This window comes from Schistocerca cancellata, chromosome 8, assembly GCF_023864275.1.
Source record: "Schistocerca cancellata isolate TAMUIC-IGC-003103 chromosome 8, iqSchCanc2.1, whole genome shotgun sequence".
Lineage (NCBI taxonomy): Eukaryota > Metazoa > Arthropoda > Insecta > Orthoptera > Acrididae > Schistocerca > Schistocerca cancellata.
In genome coordinates this window covers 82031971-82057426 of record NC_064633.1, presented here as the reverse complement: position 1 = coordinate 82057426, position 25456 = coordinate 82031971, and the positions used below count along the sequence as shown (strand labels likewise).

General features: G+C 40.8%; 1 protein-coding gene across 1 annotated transcript in view; it reads right to left on the bottom strand.

The window, feature by feature from the left end:
- LOC126094528 (malignant T-cell-amplified sequence 1 homolog) overlaps positions 1–25333 on the bottom strand; it is a 66540-nt gene extending 41207 nt beyond the window's left edge. The window contains exons 1-3 of the mRNA XM_049908946.1: positions 25193–25333; positions 24912–25064; positions 23054–23154 (exon numbers count right to left, since the gene is read on the bottom strand). Of these exons, the coding sequence (XP_049764903.1) occupies positions 23054–23154; positions 24912–25064; positions 25193–25203 (265 nt within the window). The 5' untranslated portion in view covers positions 25204–25333. The remainder of the gene's footprint in view (positions 1–23053; positions 23155–24911; positions 25065–25192) is intronic.
- Between the last annotated feature and the right edge of the window lie 123 nt (positions 25334–25456).

The following is a 25456-nucleotide window of genomic DNA, read 5'->3' as shown; positions in this document are numbered from 1 at the left end:
TTGTTGCTACCACTGCCTAATTGTCAGTGTTATCAGTTCCTATGTAGATATCCTCAAAGAGATCAGCTTGTTGCCATTAGATCCAATATATTTCCATCAAGACTTGGGTTCCAAACCATCTGTTCTAATAGTTTTAAGAGAAGGACACCACTTTGTTACTGATTGTTTAATTATTAAAGTTTCCTCCTCTGATGATGGTATGATTAGGGAACTTCCATACTAGTGAACTGAGTTCCTGGTTAAATATGGAGGCAAGTCAGGTGTTTCATACAAGCATCCGATTATGACTCTGTGCCCACACTTGATACGGACAAGTAAACCTACCCAAGGGATACACTTCTATTTTGATTGGCTTCGAATATGTTGTAGTGTAGAGCAAAATAACACACACCTTTTTTTTAGTAAGTGGGTGAAATACCCCCTTGAAAATAATTTTTTTAAATAGTTCTGATTAAATACTGTTGAAACAGTAACAGATATAAGAAAAATTTAAAATAAAATGTATGTTACAAAGGTGCGCCCATTTTGTTGAAAAAGTCATTTTTTTAAAAAACCTCTCCCCCGCACTATTTTGTTTTTCATTTCAACCTTCAACTAATAGAAAAACATAGTATCATTAATAGCAAATTCAATCGAATTTGATACAGTGCTGTTTCAGAGATGTATTTGTCAGAAATAAGGTAAAAATATCTCTGCACCACTGTACACATTCCCGACATGTGTCACTATCAATGCCATTTGCCATATTGCGTTGTTTAATAAGTCATTTCCAGATATCTACATTCCAAATGTATATTCTATATACATATTTCTACTTTTTTTTCTTTTAATAAAATAAAAAGTACCTTGTGATGTATGTGTGTTTTCTTTTTAACATTTATGTATTAAAATTTTCAATCTTTATTTAAATATGTTATATCTGAAATGGTTTGTAGATTATTGTTGTAACTTTATTGTAAAAAATGTACAATAAGAAGGAAGCGCAGAATTGTTTGGGTCAAAAAGTGCTGAATGGGAGGGAATTTCGAATAAATTACTTTTTTGACAAATATGGGCGCTAATGTACATTAAAAACCATAGAACTTTTTTATCTGTTTCTGTTTCAATGGTATTCACTCAGAAATATTAATCTCATTTTTTTTCAAGGGGATGTTTCATCTCCTTAACAGCTGTTACAAGTATAAAAAAAATCTGCCTCTCTTATTTTTCTCATAATCAAAGCCGATCACACTGAGGTGTATCTCTGGGTAGGTTTACTTGTGAGTGTTGCCCAGACAATCTCACATGTGGCTTTAATTTATATCTTGGTGAATACGGGTTTCTTGTCTATTGCAACAAATACACCATGACTTACTACTAGTCTAGTCTTTTGTTATTTTCCAAATCTCAGTGCTTTCAGTTTCGGGTTTTAACCAGTTTTTGATACCTAGTATTATACGAGCTTCGCTGCTTTTTGAGAGTACTTCAAACTCTCAACAATTTGCTGTACGGGTTACCACAAGTTTCCCCAAGTGAAATTCCCTGATATTTCCCCAATTTCCAGACAAGTTTTAGGAGTTTTCCCTGACAAATTTTTTGAGATCTCAAGGGTAAATTGAGGTGTAAGTTGACAATTTGTCTTTTCAGCTACAGTACAAGAAACAATAGTGCAAATGAGGAAATATCTAGAAAAGAACTAGCAAATAGATGGTGTCTCATGATACGAGCAAAAGTCTTAAGTACTAACATGAACATCTTTGTTAATTAACTGTTTTTACATGGAGGAATGAACCATGGACCTTGCCGTTGGTGGGGAGGCTTGCGTGCCTCAACGATACAGATAGCCGTACCATAGGTGCAACCACAACGGAGGGGTATCTGTTGAGAGGCCAGACAAACGTGTGGTTCCTGAAGAGGGGCAGCAGCCTTTTCAGTAGTTGCAGGGGCAACAGTCTGGATGATTGACTGATCTGGCCTTGCAACACTAACCAAAACGGCCTTGCTGTTGTGGTACTGGGAATGGCTGAAAGCAAGGGGAAACTACAGCCGTAATTTTTCCCGAGGGCATGCAGCTTTACTGTATGGTTAAATGATGATGGCGTCCTCTTGGGTAAAATATTCCGGAGGTAAAACAGTCCCCCATTCGGATCTCTGGGCGGGGACTACTCAAGAGGACGTCGTTATCAGGAGAAAGAAAACTAGCATTCTACGGATCGGAGCGTGGAATGTCAGATCCCTTAATCAGGCAGGTAGGTTAGAAAATTTACAAAGGGAAATGGATAAGTTAAAGTTAGATATAGTGGGAATTAGTGAAGTTCGGTGGCAGGAGGAACAAGACTTTTGGTCAGGTGAATACAGGGTTATAAATACAAAATCAAATAGGGGTAATGCAGGAGTAGGTTTAATAATGAATAAAAAGATAGGAGTACGGGTAAGCTACTACAAACAACATAGTGAACGTATTATAGTGGCCAAGATAGACACGAAGCCCATGCCTACCACAGTAGTACAAGTTTATATGCCAACTAACTCTGCAGATGAGGAAGAAATTGAAGAAATGTATGATGAGATAAAAGAAATTATTCAGGTAGTGAATGGAGACAAAAATTTAATAGTCATGGGTGACTGGAATTCGACAGTAGGAAAAGGGAGAGAAGGAAACATAGTAGGTGAATATGGATTGGGGCTAAGAAATGAAAGAGGAAGCCATCTGGTAGAATTTTGCACAGAGCATAACTTAATCATAGCTAACACTTGGTTCAAGTATCATAAAAGAAGGTTGTATACATGGAAGAATCCTGGAGATACTAAAAGGTATCAGATAGATTATATAATGGTAGGACAGAGATTTAGGAACCAGGTTTCAAATTGTAGGACATTTCCAGGGGCAGATGTGGACTCTGACCACAATCTATTGGTTATGAACTGTAGATTAAAACTGAAGAAATTGCAAAAAGGTGGGAATTTAAGGAGATGGGACCTGGGTAAACTGACTAAACCAGAGGTTGTACAGAGTTTCAGGAAGAGCATAAGGAAACAATTGCCAGGAATGGGGGAAAGAAATACAGTAGAAGATGAATGGGTAGCTCTGAGGGATGAAGTAGTGAAGGCAGCAGAGGATCAAGTAGGTAAAAAGACGAGGGCTAGTAGAAATCCTTGGGCAACAGAAGAAATATTTATTTTAATTGATGAAAGGAGAACATATAAAAATGCAGTAAATGAAGCAGGCAAAAAGGAATACAAACGCCTCAAAAATGAGATCGACAGGAAGTGCAAAATGGCTAAGCAGACATGGCTAGAGGACAAATGTAAGGATGTAGAGTCTTATCTCACTAGGGGTAAGATAGATACTGCCTACAGGAAAATTAAAGAGACCTTCGGAGAAAAGAGAACCACTTGTATGAATATCAAGAGCTCAGATGGAACCCCAGTTCTAAGCAAAGAGGGGAAAGCAGAAAGGTGGAAGGAGTATATAGAGGGTCTATACAAGGGCAATGTACTTCAGGACAATATTATGGAAATGGAAGAGGATGTAGATGAAGATGAAATGGGAGATACGATACTGCGTGAAGAGTTTGACAGAGCACTGAAAGACCTGAGTCGAAACAAGTCCCCGGGAGTAGACAACATTCCATTAGAACTACTGACGGCCTTGGGAGAGCCAGTCCTGACAAAACTCTACCATCTGGTGAGCAAGATGTACGAGACAGGTGAAATACCCTCAGACTTCAAGAAGAATATAACAATTCCAATCCCAAAGAAAGCAGGTGTTGACAGATGTGAAAATTACCGAACTATCAGTTTAATAAGTCACAGCTGCAAAATACTAACGCGAATTATTTACAGACGAATGGAAAAACTGGTAGAAGCCGACCTCGGGGAAGATCAGTTTGGATTCCGTAGAAATGTTGGAACACGTGAGGCAATACTGACCTTACGACTTATCTTAGAAGGAAGATTAAGGAAAGGCAAACCTATGTTTTCAGCATTTGTAGACTTAGAGAAAGCATTTGACAATGTTGACTGGAATATTCTCTTTCAAATTCTGAAGGTGGCAGGGGTAAAATACAGGGAGCGAAAGGCTATTTACAATTTGTACAGAAACCAGATTGCAGTTATAAGAGTCGAGGGGCATGAAAGGGAAGCAGTGGTTGGGAAGGGAGTGAGACAAGGTTGTAGCCTCTCCCCGATGTTATTCAATCTGTAAAGTAAAGGAAACAAAAGAAAAATTTGGAGTAGGTATTAAAATCCAGGGAGAAGAAATAAAAACTTTGAGGTTCGCCGATGACATTGTAATTCTGTCTGAGACAGCAAAGGACTTGGAAGAGCAGTTGAACGGAATGGACAGTGTCTTGAGAGGAGGATATAAGATGAACATCAACAAAAGCAAAACGAGGATAATTGAATGTAGTCGAATTAAGTCGGGTGATGCTGAGGGAATTAGACTAGGAAATGAAACACTTAAAGTAGTAAAGGAGTTTTGCTATTTGGGGAGCAAAATGTCTGATGATGGTCGAAGTAGAGAGGATATAAAATGTAGACTGGCAATGGCAAGGAAAGCGTTTCTGAAGAAGAGAAATTTGTTAACATCGAGTATAGATTTAAGTGTCAGGAAGTCGTTTCTGAAAGTATTTGTATGGAAGTGAAACATGGACAATAAACAGTTTGGACAAGAAGAGAATAGAAGCTTTTGAAATGTGGTGCTACAGAAGAATGTTGAAGATTAGGTGGGTAGATCACATAACTAATGAGGAGGTACTGAATAGGACTGGGGAGAAGAGAAGTTTGTGGCACAACTTGACTAGAAGAAGGGATCGGTTGGTAGGACATGTCGTGAGGCATCAAGGGATCACAAATTTAGCATTGGAGGGCAGTGTGGAGGGTAAAAATCGTAGAGGGAGACCAAGAGATGAATACACTAAGCAGATTCAGAAGGATGTAGGCTGCAGTACGTACTGGGAGATGAAGCAGCTTGCACAGGATAGATTAGCATGGGGAGCTGCATCAAACCAGTCTCAGGACTGAAGACCATAACAACAACAACAACAACAACAACAACAACAACACATGGAGGAAGTGATCTAAATGGTAACAACAACAACAACACACGGAGGAAGTGATCTAAATGGTACGTATGTTTCATTAAGCCCAATTATGTTATTTTGTTCTAATAAAATGAGACACATTTGGTGACAAAAACATGCATTTCCTCGGAATCACAAGACATCTTTACAATACCTTCAGTGATTTCAGAAATAACCTCAGGCAGCGAGGAATTGTGTAAACCAGCACTGTAGGTGACTGACAATAGTTAGTTGGTTCTGCTATGTTTGTTATTGTCGGTTATTACCCACCAAGTTATATCTATTATTTTACATGTATTCGGTGATTTTTCTTTCAAGAAGTACACGAGTACATAACATCCAATCTGCCAGCGGCTGATATAATTTTCTTCTTCTTATCAACCATACTTTCTAACGTATAAAGTACTTTTCAAGTGCCACAATGTACTAGAACAAATAAATCTCTATAAAACACCACACTGTACAACATACTTGTGGTGAGACAGTCGCAATTCCTGAATTCCCTTGCCCATGGCCTCTGGCCTTCTGAGGACAACTGCAGTCTTCTGTCCATGGATAAACCATGAAAATCCGCTGCATTACGCCACACACAAACAGACCTGGTCTATGGGCAGATTAGTGAGACTAGATCCAACGGGCAGAGCCTGCACATTAGTGGAAACTGAATGGCTCCAGATTGGCAGGCCCAATCCATTACAGATACCCACAGGAACAGCCTGCGGTTTTGGCTCATCACGGAAACGTGTGGCCAGCTATTAATGAGCCACAGACAACATGTTGATGAAATGAGACCACAGTGATCAATCCTTGCAACGGATAACTTGTTCAAATACTCTGAGAATTAATAATAATAAATAATGAGGATAGGTGGCAATTTACCATAAAGATGATTGCTGAACCATAGATAGGCATGTAGAAAAGACAATCACACTCTCACAACTAAATTTTCAGCCATAGCTTTTATCAGAAAACAAGAGCGTGCACGCACGCACAAAAACTTACGCACACGACTGCCCTCTCTAGCCACTGCATCTACAGTCTCTGAGAATCGGATCAAAACAAACCATTTCTCATGCCTCCCTGCCTTTTGTTGGCAGCTGCTAGGCCAGTAGCAAGAAGTGGTGGCAACACTGACTGCAAGCTGAGGGGAATGGTACGAAGGGGAGAAGTAGTAGTAATGAGGGTAGTAGGGAAGTTGCGCACGTACTCGACTGCACCCAGCCAGTTATGATTCATGACACCTCAGTAAATAAACCATTTCATCTACTGAGACAAAAATGAGAATTTTTCAGATTTTTCCCCCCAAATTTCCCATATATTTCCGATTTTCTGACGTGTTTGAAATTCCCGGATTTCCAGAATCTGGCTGTGAATGCTTCGGCAGTTAATCACTGGAATTGTAATACTCTTGCCTATGTCTCTGACAGCTATCATTATTTTGACTGAATCGAGAGTCACCTCACCTAAAAATCCATGTATGCACCCCACACATAGTCGTCTACCAGGGGTAGCAGCCTCCTACATATAGTTCACACCTGACACATTCAAGGGGACCGTAATGTTCTCAATGGTGTGGCTCAAGTCTAGGAAGTCACAGGCTAGCTTGTCACATATTATTGGAAGCCCATAACACAATGCAGAACCAGGAGGCCACGATCAGTTCTGGTTACAATAGTGCAAATTGTGAGATTCATTGAAAGCAAGTCTGGTCTTCTCAATTTTCTCTGAAGCAGGCTGCACCCTGTTATCTTAATGACTGCCGGAACAGCTTCTTTATCATGTTGAGTAAGTGACCCCCCCCCTCCTTCCACCACATACACAATGAATGTAGTTGGTGTTCCTTCCCATCCCTTGCTGACACTCGCCTATGGTTTACCACTATCCGTCATGGTTTGGATAGACATGATCGATAACGCTCTTCTCACATGGAAAGTAAAGTAACAGTATGATGTGTACTACTTACTAAGGGTATGTTGTGTGTTCTCCAAATGAATTAAGGGGAGAAGGTCTTGTCTATCTACGCCATGTTAAATTAATAATGTTCAGTGCACATTTTCTTAGGAAGTAATAACAGAACAATGAATTTCTTCTGTGTACTTTTACACTATTCATTAACAAGCTGATGATTTTTATGAATAATATGTTAAAATTGCAATTCTGAAAAATTGTTTCAATAGTCCTTTTTTAATGTAGCTAGGAAGCTAAAAAGAAGTGCCATTTCATGCACATATACCAAGAAAATTGACTGTTAGACTTTCATTGCACTACATCCATGAGTCACCTGACACCTGTTCACACATCAGAGAACAGGTGAGAAATGATGATGACGCAAGGTGGGAAGACCACCTGCGGTCGGGACTCAAATCCATGGCAGAGTTGAGCAACAGGGCAGACATATGGCGGATCCAACAACAAGAGGATAGCAACAGCAATCTAGGCTACAATGAAATGAGACAAACTTTCAACACAATGCTGTCAACAGATCAAGCACGAGCCACAATCCAAATCGACCAGAGAGGAAAGCCAATATCAGGCAAAATTGGTGACGAGTAGTCAGTAGTATGGTGAAGACAGTAATGAACACTATCAGACGAAGTACACGAATGACCGAGCGATCAATGCATGGCAGTATTAATGCCGGCTGTGAGGGCACTATTAGGTGGTGTATTATTCACACGGCGAGACAGTGGTGCCTGTGCTAGGCAAGTGCAGCACTGCAGCGACCCTGCCCTCTATTGGCCACCAAGATCCATTTGTTCTGGTGGGCATTCAACTTCCGCACAGCCCAATACCGGATATTACTCTGGGATAAATGGTTTCAGAGAAAAGGTACATTAGGCTGTTAAAAACAAAAGTTATGGGAAACTGAGTTTAAAATTTTATTGCACTTACAGTTTCTTTAATACATTAGAGCTATGCACTCATCTTTTAAATTAACAGCTTCTTTCACTGCATCTATGATAGTTCCACTGCCACTGATTTGCAAGCAGCCTGCAGTAAACAATTATATTCCAGAAATTTTACCAAGTTCGTAATGACCTAAAGTTTTTCCTGTTGTTAACCCCTTTCCAATAGTACACAAGCCATATACAAACTTAATGCTGTCTTCATTATATTCATTATTTTCTTTCTTTCAGGTTTTCCAGACCTTTTCTTGGAAACTCTGGATGTTAATTTCAGCATTTCTTTGCTCATAAACAAAAAAATACACGCATTACATTATTGCTACAGTAAACTACTGAATGCAAGGCAACAAACAATAGAGCTAATAGCTAAATGCTCACAGTAATGGGGCAAAAAGTACTTAGGCTTGTGAATTCAAAGAAGAGAAATCACAGAGCAACGAATGTTACTGTCTGCAAGCTGCCACTTCAACTGACATTTTGGACTTTTAAACAAGGCTTTGGTTTTAAATACTTTTTTCATATTTTCAAAGAAAGCATTCTTCAAATTCTTTTATGACCAATAAAAAATTCACGTTTTCATAATTTTCACGGTACCTTCTGCCCTTAATTACCATCATCAATGATCAGCTGTTAAATTATTCTCTCACTCAGGGAATTTCTTTCTCCATTCTGCTGATTGTTAGGAATAACACATGAGAGAAAACCAATAAATGGAACCGAATATTCTAAATTGTTACTAGTTTATACTGATAAGAACAAGGCTACACATAACACATTACAGATCATCTTAAACTCTGCCTCATCCGCACTATGGATTATAGCAGACTTAGGGATGAACATGTCAAAAAATTAATTTGGTTGTCTTATCTTCAGAGAATTCAGAAGATACATGCCTGAACTCAAAGCAATGAGGGAAAGTGTATTGCGCAAACACTGAAGGTCATGGATTAAATAATTAAATTTGCCCAACCATAATCTCATTACTTTCTGAGCTTCTCAGGAGCTTTCCCACACACTTAAATTGACACAGCCATGTCAATTAATAATCACATGAAATGGAACGAGCATGTAAGGACAGTAGTATGGAAGGTGAATGTCCGACTTCGATTTTCGGAAAGTGTGGTTCATCCTTAAAGGAGACCACATATAAAACAGATGTGCGTCCCATTCCTGAGTTCTGCTCGAGTGTCTGGATCCCCACCAGCTCAGATTAAAGGACGACATTGAAGCAATTCGGAGGCGGTCTGCTAGGTTTGTTACTGGTATGTTCGATACTAACACAAGTAATACGGATATGCTTCGTGAGCTCAAATGTGAATCCCTGAAGGGGAGACAGCATTATTCTTACAAAACACTAGTGAGAAAATTTAGAGAACCAGGATTTGAACCTGACTGCAGATCGACTCTACTGCCGCCTATCTACATTTCACGTAAAGACCATGAAGATAAGAGAAATTAGGGCTTTTATGGAATTGTACAGGTAGTCGTTTTTCCATTCACTGTATTTGCAACTGGAACAAGAAAGAAAGTGACTAGTAATGTACGATATTGCAATGCCTGTGTTATTCTGATTGCGTCTCAGACACATGTTTGACGACATATGGAAGTTCGGGTCTGGCCGTGAGTCGTGCAACAGATAGCCAAATGGTAAGGCAGCTAGTCCGGCACAAATTTTCATTGTCATCATTCCATTCTACAGCTGATGGTAGTTCTTATTTGCAAGTGCGAATTCATTTGATGTGACTAGTAATGGTTCAAGGTACCCTCAGTCACACACTGTACGGTGGGTTGCTAAGTATGTATGTATGTATGTATGTATGTATGTATGTAGATGTAGATGTAGATGTAGATGTAGAAGTTTCAAAATAACCCATGTTCCACTGCAGAGAGGAAGTTTCATTCGGGAAACCATTCTTTAGGCTGTAGCAACAGGATTTCTCTGCAATATCTTCCACAAGTTATAGTCCTGCAAGGTATGTAGGGGAGCTTCTGTGAAGTTTGAGAGGGAAGGAGAGGGGTACTGGGAGAAATGAAGCAATTACTGTGACTCACCGATCTTTCAAAGTGCCGCCGCGCAGTTACGCGCGTCCTCTACATGCGGCGCTGTCTGCCAGCCATGCAGCCAGCGGCCGCTAGACTCTGACTTAGTTATGATTTGACTGTTAAAGTGTACACACGTCTTACTCTGTTTACTTGATCTGTGACTTTCATGTATTGCGTCTTCCATGAAGTATATTTGTTCAATTTGAAGTTATAACAATTGGCAACGAGGTAGTGCATTTTCTTTTCCATCGTTGACCCACAGGTTTCCATGGCTACTTTAGAGCAACTATTGCAAGGTCTCAAAGAACAGCAAACGCTTCTCACAAATGCGATTCTTGATTTCGTTGTGGCATCAAATGCGGGGCGTCTCTCGTCGTTGTCCCTACCTCCTTTTCCTCCTTACGAGTCGGCGGAAGACTGGTCTGATTACGAAAAACGTCTTCGACAGCACTTCTTGGCACTCCATGACGCGGACGAACAAACATGTAAGTCTCTGTTCCTTTCGTGGATTTCACCTCAAATGTATCGGTTGTTTTCGCAATTGGCTCCTTTGAAAGATCCTGCGCCTTTGTCCTTTGCTGAAATGTGCTCCCTTCTGTCCGTCTATTTTCAAAAGCAAACGCATGTGGTAGCCTCTCATGTTGCCTTTTATAGTTGTCAAAAACAACCGAATCAATCCTATCGCACTTGGGCTGCTGAACTTCACGGCCTCAGTAGAAAATGTCAATTTGTTACTGAAGTTCACAAAGAATCCTACGCCGATTCCATGGTACGGGATGCTATTATCCGATCGGCGCCTTACAAAGAAGTTAGACAACGTGCCCTTCAGTTGGCAAATCCGACTCTGGATGAAGTCCTATCCATCGCTCAGTCTTTTGAAATTTCTCGTGCTGCTGGAGGGCAAATAGAGGCATGGGGCGACGTCGGGGAAATACAACTTCTGTGCGATGTTGACGAAGCATGCGGCGTGCTCCGCCGGCCGACATGGCCGCAGTACGCTCCCAAGTGCAGCCTCAGCCTAACCGTAAACACGCCTCTAAGAAACTGCAGCAAAACCCACGGCAACTTCCTTCATGTCTGTGGTGTTTTACGAAACGTTCACGAGAAGATTGTCCACAACGTTGGGCCGTGTGTCACAAATGTAAAAAAAAAAGTCATGTGTCATCCGTTTGCAAATCCGACCGCATACATGATGTTCACGTTCATGAACATGACACTGATTCTCATTCTGTGTTGTCTGTTAATTGTACTACTTCCCTTTCAGGGAAGTTATTCCTCACTGTCCAAATACTTGGTCAAGATGTTCGCATGCAGGTGGGTATTGGTTTTGCTGCCACTATCATCAATTCTCAAACGTATCTTCAGTTGGATTCTCCAATCCTGTCACCTGTCACTCGGCAATTACGAACTTACAATAAATAGAAGATTTCTCTCTTGGGACAACTTGATGCTGAGGTATCTTACAAATCTGTCGTTCGCACTGTTCCCATATTTGTGGTTGATCATAGTAACGCGGAGAATCTTTTTGGTTTCGATGCGTTTCGCGTTTTTGGGTTCTCCATAGATGACTCTTCAATATCGTCTCTGATGTTATTCCTTATGCTCAATTGAGTTCCTTGTGGATGACATTTTCATCCCTTTTTTCTCCTGGGTTAGGCCGTGCAAACGACTTTGAAGCTCATATCACGCTAAAAACCCACTGCTCGGCCTAAGTTTTTTCAGGCTCGGCCCATTCCTGTTGCCCTTCGTGATCAGGTCAAACGGGAGCTAGATCGTTTCACTGCTTCAGGGGTCTTTCTTCCTGTCACTTCCAGTGAGTGGTCCTCTCCTGTTGTTGTTGTTGTTGCTAAGCCAAATGGTGATATTCGTCTCTGACGCGATTTAAAAGCCACTGTAAATGCTCAATGTCTTATCGACACTTACCCTATGCCTCAACCTGAAGAATTGTTCACTAAACTTGCTGGAGGCCAGTATTTTTCTAAACTTGACCTGTCAGAAGCTTATCATCATCATCTTCCCCTCGACACTGCTTACCGCCAGTTTCTTGTCCTTAACACGCCTTTCGGTCTCTATCAATACCAACGATTGCCATTCGGGGTTGCCAGCATCCCTGCTCTCTTTCAGCGATTCTTGGAACAACAATTAATCACTGTCCCTGGGTGTATAAATTACCAGGACGACATTGTTGTCACTGGTTCCACCACTGACGAACATCTTCAAAATCTCCGCACACTTTTTCATGTCTTACAGACTGCCAGTCTTAAGTGTAACCTTCAGAAGTAAAAAATTTTTCAGCCGTCTATTACGTACTTTGGGTTTCAACTCTCTCGGGGTGGTATTCATCCGCTTCAGCAAACTGTCGCTGCGATCAATGCCCTTCCTCGCCCTATATCTGTTAAGGAACTGCAGGCCTTCTGGGGGAAATAGCATACTATCACAAGTTTTTACCATCTGCTGCTTCGGTGGCTCAGCCATTGCATCGCCTGTTGCATAAAAACGTGCCTTTTCACTGGTCCGCACCATGCGATGCGGCTTTCCAGAAATTGAAGACTATGCTGAAACAGGCCCCGTGCCTGGCTCCTTATCGACCTGGCCAATATCTTGTTCTTTCCACAGACGTCTCTCAATACGGGGTCGGTGCAGTCCTTTTGCACCGTTTTTCTGACGGTTCTGAGCAACCCATTGCTTATGCCTCCAAAATGCTCACGGGTGCCCAACAAAAGTATTCTCAAATTGAAAACGAAGCTTTGGCCATTATTTATGATCTTCATAAGTTTGGTGTTTTTCTCTATGTATCTAAATTTCATCTTGTCATGGATCGCATACCACTTGTTTCCTTGTTTCATCCATCAACGTCACTTCCCGACAAGGCTGCACACCGCCTCCAGCGTTGGGCTCTTTACTTGTCTCGTTTCAATTATGAGATTCATTTCCGGCCGACGGCTCAACATGCAAATGCTCATGCACTGTCTCGCCTTCCCATGGGTTCTGATCTGGCATTCGATAGGGACGAACTTTTGTGTTTCCACCTGGATGTTGCCGAGCAGCGGGTTGTGGACGTGTTCCCCATCACCAGAGACTGGCTGCTGGCTGCTATGGGTTCTGACCCTACCCTCTCCCGGGTTTTACGCTGTATTCAGAAGGGTTGGCCAGATCGTCTGTCCGCTGCGGAAATACTACGCTTTGCGTTACCGCCTCACGGCTAGGGATGGTGTTATCCTCCTTTCCACCGAAACTGCTTCGCCGCGTGTTGTGGTACCAGCATCTTTGCGTGCTTCGGTCTTGTGCGTCCTTCACCAAGGGCACTGGGGTGTCTCTCACACAAAATCTCTGGCGCGCTAGCATCGACTCCGAAATCGCACACATGGTCACTACCTGTGGCCCTTGTGCATCACAGGCCGCCGCCCCGAAGTCATCTTTGTCACTGTGGCCTTCGCCTGAGAAGCCCTGGGAGCGTATTCATGCTGACTTCGCGGGGCATTTTTTAAGTACTTAATGGCTTCTCGTTATTGACGCCTACTCTAACTTTCCTTTCATTGTCCATTGCACGTCACCTACCACCGCGGCAACCACCAATTATCTAGCTCGCATTTTCTCTTTAGAAGGCCTACCCTCTACTCTTGTCACTGATAATGGTCCCCAATTTGCCTCTTCCGATTTTGCGGATTTTTGTGCCCGTCACGGCGTCATGCATGTCACGGCCCCTCCGTTCCACCCACAGTCAAATGGTGAGGCTGAATGACTTATCCGCACATTTAAGGCTCAGATGAGGAAACTCCTGACTTCTTCTGCTGCTGATGATGTGCTTCTCCAATTTCTGGCTTCTTACCATTTCATTCCCACGGGCGACCACAGCCCGGCTGAGCTCTTACATGGCCGACAGCCCCGCACGCTACTTCATCTTCTGCGGCCTTCCACCTCACGGCCGCGGGTGCCTTCGCTTGGCTGGTTCACCGCCGACGACCTTGTATGGGTATGGGGATATGGCAGGTGGCCAAAATGGAGTCCTGGCCGCATCTTACGACACCGTGGCCAACGGCTGTATGAAATATAGACGGACACGGGTGTTGCAGTGTGTCATTCGGACCAGCTTCGGCCTCATGTGCCAGCAACGCCTGTTCTGGATGCCGCTACACCACCTCCGGCTCTACCTGACGCTAGGGATGCTGGAATCTCTCATTCCTCACAACGCAGTCCTCTCACCATCATATCGGTGCCAGCACAAGAACTGATGCCACCAGGAGACATGCCCATGCAGGAACCAGATGACCATGATCTGTCGGAGCAACTCTACTCGCCTCCTTCTCCTACGGACACGGACGCGGACACATCGCCCATGTCGCCTATTATAACAACCGGACTTGCTGCAACGGGCCGATTGGTGCACCGGGCCCCAGCAGATTCGACCCCCACGTCTCCTGTCATCTCGACCCTTTATCATCGGGGACACTTCCGTCCGTACGGGAAGCCTCCTCCTCGAGACTTTACGGCCAGTCAAACAACACCTATGGACGTTAGCAATCTACAGGCCACCTCCGTCAAGATCTGTGCAAAAACTTCAAAGGGTGGAAAAGTGTTGTGACTCGCCGATCTTTCAAAGTGCCGCCGCGCAGTTACGCGCGTCCTCTACATGCGGTGCTGTCTGCCAGCCATGCAGCAGCAGCGCCACCTGAGCGGCCAGCCAGCCAGCGGCCACTCGACTCGGACTCAGTTATGATTTGACTGTTTAAGTGTACACACGTCTTACTCTGTTTACTTGATCTGTGACTTTCATGTATTGTGTCTTCCTTGAAATATATTTGTTCACCTTGAAGTTATAACAGCGATGAGGATGGATTTTAAGTTGTGCCTCAATTCCTCAGTTAGTGCATTCCCCCATGCGAAGGAAGTTTCTCACAGTTTTAATCTACCAGGAAATTTCAACACAGCACATACTCTAGCAAAGTGAAAGATCTGTTCTGAAAGCAGCCTTTATTAATGCTACTATAAGTGCTGCCTCAGCGTGTCATCAAGGATGTACCAAAACTGAAAGCCAAAATCTTAAATCCCTATGTTAAATAACTACACAGAGAATATGATAGCTCTGAAAATTATCACATTAAAGTATGCCAGTCACTACCACAACCATGGGTTCCATGCTACAAGAATCCAGGTGCGGTTATATGCGAGCGTCTTGTCATAATTCCTGAGAATTTGTTTTCCAAACATCACGAGATATTGTCCTAATTCTTGTTCATTACAGTTATTTGAAAATATTTTCTTTATATCCTATTGAAAGTGATTCTTTTCATTTGAACATATTGTCATTGTCTTGGAAGACTTACAAGTTGCTTTCCTATGTCTTGAATTTGTATTTGTGCTTTCATATTCTAAGGAACCAAGAGCGAAACTTCATTTAATTTAGCTTTTGATAACTGATTGCTTGTTTAAAGCTGTTGAGTCAACAGTAGAATAAGATATTATGTGTACAGTGATATTGGAAAGTAATGGAAAAGTCCCCCCCCTCCCCCCCCCCCCCCACACACATTATCTGAAGACTGGTTATCATCAAAAATCAATTTTATTCTCTCTTGATTTTGATATGATCTATAGAAATAAAAAAAATATTTTATGTTGCTCAATAATTATTTATGTATTTTAATTACATGTTTCACTATTAAGCCAGCAGTCTCTATTTAATGAAAGAGGACCTCATTCGTTACTTTTACCTCCGACTTCATCCACTGCATGATGATTAGTAGCAGTAACAGCAATTTTATTTGATCTCACCCTTACTCTATTACTTGTGCTTATTCTGGCTAAATTTAACCTAGTAGTTTAACAGGAAAACCAGTACTTCAGAAAAAAAACTGCCACCATCTATGTAATGTAATTAAGAAAGCAAAGTAATTTTTTCCAGAAGTAGCTGCTTCATGGCAAATTTACTGGGTTACATTCACGTGGAATAAGTAGAAATAGTATCAAGCAGTATAGTGATAGTTTATTATTCATCTAGTGTATAGACAAAGATTTTAAGAGTGTCCTCGTTCGTTAACCCATGCCTTGATTCATTTCATATGCCTGAAAGTTCTCCATTTTGGTGAGATGTACGGAATATCATGCATGGGGTATACGAGATTGTAGGATACCACCTCCAGTGACCCAGTGCACCGTGTCGTACGACCTCATCAAGCTGCTGTGTGTGTGTGTGTGTTTTTTGAGCAGAAATGAAATGTTGTTGTAGAGAGTGTTGTGTATGAAGAGGTGGCATACTCTAGCCATTTAATTGTGCTGTGGTGATGTGTTTGCGAGGTACGTTATTGTGTCATTTGTTGTGCTACAGTCATCATGATGTGAAACTATGAAATAGCATTGTGGCACAATGGAATATATTGTGTGGAATGTTGTCATATAAAACAGAATATGACATGAAATTTCAACTGTACTGTTAGGTGCCCGCATAACAGCCGAGTAATATCAATATTTTTAATTAAATCATGGTAGAAGGTAGGTGGATCATTGTTTATTAATACACTACTGACCATTAAAATTGCTACACCACAATGACATGCTACAGATGTGAAATTTAACCAACAGGAAGATGCTGTGATACGCAAATCATTAGCTTTTCAGGTCATTCACACAAGGTTGGGGCTGGTGGCGACACCTGCAACGTGCTGACATGAGGAAAGTTTCCAACCAATTTCTCACACACAAACAGCATTTGACCGGCGCTGCCTGGTGAAACGTTGTTCTGATACCTCATGTAAGGACGAGATATGCGTACCATCACATTTACGACTTTGATAAAGGTTGGATTGTAGCCTATCGCGATTGTATTTTATTGTATCGCGATACTGCTGCTCGCGTTGGTCGAGATCCAATGACTGTTAGCAGAATATGAAATCGGTGGGTTCAGAAGGGTAATACGGAACGCCGTGCTGGATCCCAACGGCCTCGTATCACTAGCAGTCGAGATGACATGCATCTTATCCACATGGTTGTAACGGATCGTGCAGCCACATCTCGCTCCCTGAGTCAACAGATGGGGACTTTTGCAAGACAACAACCATCTGCATAAACAGTTTGACGACTTTTGCAGCAGCATGGACTATCAGCTCGGAGACAATGGCTGCGGTTACCCTTGATGCTGCATCACAGACAGGAATGCCTGCGATGGTGTACTCAACGACGAACCTGGGTGCATGAACGGCAAAACGTCATTTTTTCGACTGAATCCAGGTTTTGTTTAGAGCATCATGATGGTCGCATTCATGTTTGGCGACATCACCGTGAACGTACATTGCAAGTGTGTATTCGTCATCGCCATACTGGCGTATCACCTGGCGTGATGGTATGGGGTGCCATTGATTACACGTCTCTGTCACCTCTTGTTCGCATTGACGGTACTTTGAACAGTCAAAGTTACATTTCAGATGTGTTACAACCCATGGCTCTACCCTTCATTCGATCTCTGTGAAACCCTACATTTCAGCTGGATAATGCACGACCGCATGTTGCAGGTCCTGTACGGGCCTTTCTGGATACAGAAAATGTTCGACTGCTGCCCTGGCCAGCACATTCTCCAGATGTCTCAGCAACTGAAAACATCTGGTCAATGGTGGCCAAGCAACTGGCTTGTCACAATACACCAGTCACTACTCTTGATGAACTGTGGTATCGTGTTGAAGCTGCATGGGCAGCTGTACCTGCACATGCCATCCAAGCTCTGTTTGACTCAATGCCCAGGTGTATCGAGGCCATTATTACGGCCAGAGGTGGTTGTTCTGGGTACTGATTTCTCAGGATCTATACACCCAAATTGCGTGAAAATGTAACCACATGTCAGTTCCAGTATAATATATTTGTCCAATGAATACCCGTTTATCATCTGCATTTCTTCTTGGTGTAGCAATTTTAATTACCAGTAGTGTATGTCCAAAGTGTGACTTAATTATGAACATTAATCCACCTACCTCCTCCCATGTTTTAATTAAAAACACTGATCCCCTATCCATCTCCTATGATTTAATTAAAAACATTGAACCACCTACCTTCTCCTAAAATTTAATTAAAAGGCATTGTTCCACTTATAACATTCATCGAAAACTATTTTCTCGTGGATTCCAGTCTTGTGCTAACCGACTCATCATTTGTCATGTTCACTTCCCATCATCCACGGCACATTCAGTTACCAACTGCAACATTAAAGTTGCCAATACCGTAACTGCGTTGAGCTATAAAAGTGGACTGGAGATCGAGATACCAGCTTTTGAAGTTGTGGAAAGTGGGGGAGGGAGGGGGGTGGTGTTACACACATTGGTATCATGGTCTAGGATTGAGGTATACTAGTGAACACTGGAGACTGGGATGCCAGCTTTTGTAGTTGTGGGTGGGTGGAGGTGGGGATGTATCCTATACTCTATTCATCATAAGAATAAACCTGTGGTAAACATTACGCCATGTATTCTTCTGTGTTTACTTGAATCTCTTGTTTCGCATGGAGCGGAAGCCAAGCTTTGGCCAGTACAGTCAAGTACGATCACAAGGATACATTTTATGCTGTGTTACACGCACATAGGTGAAGTGATAATGCAGGACAACAGCTTTACTGACTCATTAAACTTGGACAGCACTGGCCAGCCAGCAGTCCAACTAACCTGCAATGATGTGAGCAGTTGTAGTTCAGGCGTAAAAGAGACCAGGAAAGAAACAATATAGCCTTGAATGTCATTTAAGTTTTAAAGGGAATAAAATAATACTCAGCACAACTACTGTGCGCTTCTTGGGTGACCAGACAGAAAGTATAAAACGCTGTTGTTCTTACCTGACAAAGTATTCTAATTACAAACTAGAGTGATGAAAATTCCCAACTTAGGTAATTTTCCTGAGTGAGCTACGAGTGATGCAAAAGCATACTGCAGGTATTTCACCATACTGGTGAATACTGACGCCACTGAAGGTATTAACTGCAGTCAGTCGTCTGGTAATCTCTTAGCTCCTTTCTTATCCGAATTTGAGAAAAAAATTTCATTTCTGGAACTGTCATCTGCTATGTTGATAACAAGTCGATCAATAACAGAATCGACGAAGCCATTAAAGTGCCGCATTTTCACCTCTTCTTTCACGACCTGCCATTCTACACCCCCACCAGCGTTTGGCGTTAGTTCCAGTACGTCTGGCAGCTTAACTATCTTGTTATTCCTGAGGCCGAATCCCTTAACTCGGCTCCAGATCAGTTCTGTTGGGTTCATATCGTAATGGTACAGTGGCAAATGTAAAAGGTAGTATTTGTATGGTGTGCTTGATGCTGTGAAAAGATTGTTTTTCAAGTTTTTACACAACTTATCTACATCTGTGGTATAAAACAATACACACATCCAAATAAAGAGTATTTGGTTTTTCATTTTTGCCTTAAAAATTAAACTTATGTTTTCTTAATTTAAGCAACCTTTCTTGATGGTCTTTCATAAATTATCGATAATTAAGACTTTATATTTCAAATGAAAACAGGAATTTCGCATTCAATATGTAATTAGAAACATGAAGACATGCATTATTCATAAAAAATTATGAGATGCAGGTATTTCATATTGAACGAGAAAAAAATGACTGAGGCGAGACTTGTACAACCAAACCATAGTATGTTGTTACCAATCTATAGTCTGTCGGTAAACCAAAAATCGAGCGAGCGAGTCCCCACTCTGCCTATCCAGCTACATCACAGGGCGCTTCTACAGGCTGTTTCACAACGTAGTACCATCCCTGCTGTGGCATGCGCTTTAAACCTGTGGCGACGCTGTGTACAAATACGTCTAGGCTGCGTTTATTTTTAGACAAATGCATTAAGACCATAAGGAAAACAAAAAACAATAGCTTCCTCCGAAACAACATTATAGATTAAATAATACTAACATAAGAACGGAAGTCAGGATTCTACTACAAACACAGAACCAAATGCCTGTTCATGTGAATATATGTTCCTCTATTGCTATTTAGAAATGGTAAATATTGCTTTTGGTGAGCCTGTTATGAGTAAACCAAGGGCAGACAAGTGGTATAAGCATTTCAAAGCAGGCCTTAAAAGACAGCAGTTTTACAAGCATGGATGAGATTAAAAATGTACAGTTAAGAGACCTATAAACTATCCCGAAGAAACAGTTCCTAAAGTGTTCCGAGAATTGGAAAAAGTACTGGCATAATTGTATATTATGTAATGGGGAATATTTTGAAGAGGATAACATTGCTGTAGATTAACAAATAAAGTTCTTAACAAAAAATAAAAATTAATATGTGAATGCACCTTGTATGTCAAGCTTTTTGCTTAGAAGTCCAGAATCTGTGTACATGTTTTGAAGGAAATTTCAGCAGTGTTTAGAATAGCTATTGCACACATGTTTTAAGCAATATGTCTTCGAATCGGTGAATAGTGACCAAGATTTAGTGTTCCATAAGCATCAAAGGTTTTACATGATTTTGAAATTGTCTATAACGATGGGTTTCCTCCCAAAATTATTAGTTTTCCTTCATGGTGATTCCAGTAAACCGTGCGGCTTTTTTTTTCTGTTCCTTACTTATGCGTCCTATTAGGTGAGGCAGACGTTTCCATATATTGCAGTCCTTTGATTAGGACTGGTAACATTAGCCAACAGTTCCTTTTGGGTCGCCTCTTTAATACATGCTGTAATAACATAAGAGACGATCGAACACTCGTTACTCTGCAAATACCTCCACTTCTTCGTATTCTGCACATTTTCTTGCAATACTAGACAATTATCCATCACTTCCGGATATCGAAGTATATCAGTAAGTATATCAGTAAGTACACAAAGTTAACTCACCGGCACTGGCAACTAAGATCCCACGAACAGAAACAACGTATATCACCGCATGCCGATCTACAACGCTAGACAGACAATGGGCAACAGATTTTGGGTGCCCCTGTAGGCCGGTGGCACCATTCTTCAGGGAAAGGCCACTTCCCCCACCAAAAGCGCTGCTCGCTCATGAGCTTACAGACAGACTATACTACGCTACCGATTCTGCTATACATCCAATGTGTATTTGTGTCTCAACTATATCTAATACATTCCCTCAAAAAACCTCAAAGCCAATTATTTCCGTAAATTTATGAAAAACATTAACAACAACCTACTTCTCAGCACTTTTTAACTGTGTTCCACATGTGTCTCTCATTACGGAAAAGAAAGCAGCCTCGACCACTTTCATATTACATATTAACAGTGCGACAATCAGAGCACAACAGTGCTGCGGCTGTGACTGTAGACAATTTTTGAAATAAAAATTACATAGCTGAAGTGTGATTAAGAAAACATTGATGGCTGTTAATACCTTTGAATATATTAGAGTTTCATTTAATGTAACTTAGTAATAATATATCTAATACATAAGTAGGACCTACTTCCAAAATGTAACAACACCAGTGTACTAGTGCTGCGGCTTCTGCCCATTCATTGTGTTTGTTTACATCAGGTTTATTCTTATGATGAACGGAGTATAGCCTAGGATTGAGCAATATAGGTTAACTGGAGATTGGGATACCACGATCTCGTGGTGCATTTTGTGTAATTTTTTGGGTTTTATTTTTGGCATTTTTGAGTGGTTTTTCCCCATAGTTGTCACAGTTATTTCCCTGGATTTAGTCTGTGTATTGGTTTGCTTGGTAATTTTATTTCTGTGGGTGTTACGATCAATGTTTTGATCATCATGTTAGATTCACTCGAAACAGGAGTTTTCAGCATGGTGACATCACTGGCCAAAGTGTACACGTGCAATCCCAGTCTCCAGTAATCTTGATGGATGGATGGATTCATTGTAATGACATTATTTGGTACTAGTTCCATAATTTTAAAAAAATTTCCATGATTACTGCACCAAGAAACTTCATGTTCCTATCTGTTTAGCACATCATGAAAAAGTCACAAATAGCTTTATGCACACAATCATGGAACAAGAGCAGCCTGTTTGGAATTATATTTATCAAGGAAAACCACACAAAACAATTCAAAACAGAATTTTATATTAGGTATCAAAGTTGCAGAACATTTGCCCAAGGCGCTAATAGAGAACTCTACATTTATTTAAAACATCAAAGCCTAATGTCAAAGCCTGCCTCTTAAATAATGCACACTATACACTTAAAAGTTTTCTTAGTGAACTCACAGAGGGACTACTACTACTACTACTACTACTACTACTACTAATAATAATAATAATAATAATAATAATAAGAAGAAGAAGAAGAAGAAGAATACTAATAATAATACATTAATTAGTTATCACTTGTGTGTAATACTGATGGGTCATAATTTTTCTGTGTACAACAAGTCTCTAATCATAAGCATATGACAAATCGGTTTTTCAAACAGGCAGAAAAACAGACATGAAACTTACAGAGATGTCAACACAGTTGTGGTCCTAAAGACTTCTGCAAATGTCTAATGTAAGTGCAGTGAAAAGTTTGGAGAAATTAAATGAACAGTGTATAACTATTCTTCTTGTTAATAAGCTAAGGTGTTCCAAGTAAGTACCAACATAACAGAACTGAACATTGGGTACGACTGAATGAGGCAGTGCTTTCATTAAGTCTCCGGCATCAGATTTCGGAGGCTGAAGGGTCATGCCGTGCCTAGCCATCCTGAATAAAGTTTTCATATGTGTGTGGGCTAGTGCCTTCAACAAGTTCATGGCTGCCTACCTATCCTCTTCTCATTAAATACACGTGGATTCTCATATGTTTGTATATATGACCTACATTTTCCTTGTATTAAGCTGGCAGCTCCCATACACTGCTTTGTCCCTGTAACTGGTTTCAACCAGACAGTGTTCATCTTCAGACTGTAGGTACACGCTGCAAGTACTTTCCATTTTGCCAAAATAAGAAACAATCAGTGAGTCACTTTTCTTCAAGTAACAAACAAAACTTTATGAAGCCAAGGAGCACAATTGCATGCTTGAGCTGAGCCCATATAAAGACAGAAGAGTACACACATTTAACACAAAACTGTGAAAATTAATAATAAAAGAAATGTCAGTACTCACACTTGTGCAGAAGCCGTAATGTCGGTATCCACGGACCTTCCCGGTGTCGGAAAAACAGCAGCTCACCAGAAGTATTGACCAATATTTCTATGTGGTCATGGCTAAATAAAAATAGCACAACTAATAAGGAAAAATCAATTATTTTTATGAGAAAATACAAGTTTTTAAATCGCCTATGATATAAGCATTCCTAGACAACTGAGAATCAAAATGAAGCAATGCATAAAGTTCTCTCTCTCTCTCTCTCTCTCTCTCCCCCCCCCCCCCCCCCCCCCCATGCATACCCCCACTTCCTCATACCACCCTGACTTCCTCGGGGTTCTCTTTGTAGGCTAGTACAACTTTATTGGCACTTTCACTTGAACCAATCTGACAAGGTGTGCAAAAGTACAGATTGGGAGAAAGAGCTTAACTTTACTGGGGATAGAGACACATGAAAGAAATTATGCAATATTTAAAAATAAAGAGGAGAAATCTCAGGATAAAATTATAAAGGAACACAAGGATACAAAGAAACCACAAACGAAGGAAAGTAAACAGTCGGAGATAGTATATAAGGTTGAAAATTTAGTGTGTGCAATGAAGTATGTCAACAAAAGAAGAATTGGGAATGGAAACATGGAATACTGAAAAATGAGACGTTAAAGTTTCAAAATAAATATTACCCTAGCATCCGGGTCACACTGAAAAAGGACGGAATACACATGTGATACAAAGCTGTTGAGCTAATGGAAAGAACTGTTGAACATAGGCCTACATAGATGTACACTACTGCCTTACTACCTATTATTTTTTGGGGTAGAAAAGTTTCAGTAGTGACAAACAGATGACATCTAGGTTCAGTTTCAGTGCACATTTTGCTAACAAAAAATGTACACTGGATACACTAGTCGATGAACATGTGCTTAATATTTACCAAATTACCTTGTCAATACCCAAAAATTTGTTGCAGACATACACCCAATATTGCATGTAACATACACTACAGGGTTAAATTTGTTACTATTCAAGTTATACCATGAAATGATGACAAATCCATGTTCATCATCAAATCCTACAAATTTCTCTCCTTAACTTACAGCATAACACTCGACATAAATGAGAAACCCTGCTTGTATAAATCCAAGGATCTTTGTAAGACTGTCACCACTCACCTCAATTGATCAATGAAAGCATAGGGAGGGGGGGGGGGGGGGGGGGGGGGGGGGAAGGTTGTATAAAAACGCGAGTTGAATCAAATAGTCTATTACCCACTACCTGTTTCATTAAGTATTTTCATTACCTGTACGAAAATGCCACAAGTAACTGACAACAAACCACAAATTGCAATAACGTTATTACACTTATGCTTTCACTCTATATATTTAATTTTGTATTCTGAACGCAATGGAAAATAATTTGACGGTGTAGGATGTTTGAAACAAATTCTGACAAAATTTGTAATAATTCATTTCTAAATGCTAATACATATCAACTGTACTGGAAACTGCAAGCCAACTGGGAGTACCATTACTCAAGTGACCTAACAGTCACGCAGCAATATATTACGCCTTCTCTAAACGCATAACAAATCACAATGTAGCGTCACAAACAGTTACCGGTGAACTTTCGTGTTTACGACTGTTAATGCTACTTCCTTCTATAATCAACGAATCTCAAGCCTATGATGATATATAGTATTGGTCACTGGGATTTTAAGTTTGAAGAGTTAATGTGTCTGTGCTTACACGCTGAAATTCACAACAACGGAAGGCAGGTAGAAAAGTAGTTACCTTATATTTATTCTCGATTTATCACGCCTACAAAATTTCTAGAATGACGATTGTAACCACGCAGGATATTTTGTGTAAGAACATACCATTTGACAATCCGATATGTATCCTTCTTTGGAAGGACCGAGTCAACGTAATTCTCCAGGTATGGATACTGATCTACGAGCTTTGTTCTGATCCCTTTTTGCACGGATGATTTGAGCTGTTGCACTCCCGTCACGCTTTCTTTCTCGTCAAATCTGAAAATGGAGACATGGAATATTTACACACACAATGAAGAAGAGAGAATTTTGAGCAGTGATCGCAATTCATAAACTATGCTAATGAATATAGTTATTTCTCAGAAATAGCAGTCGATATCCCTCACTTTTTAAACATGTTTTGAATCTACACTTCATACACCACACACACACACTGATTTTATTTCGTTGGTTAATTTACTCTTGTAACGCAGGTTATCCAACTATGCCTGCACTGACTTTTAATGTTAGATTCAATTGTACTTCATATAAAGTTTTAATTTTGTATAACTTTTCTACTCATATAGCAGTAAATATAAATTTCTGCATTTACGATCCTAAAACCTACACTGTGAGTGGAAAACTGGTTTTCTATTCTATTTCATACAATG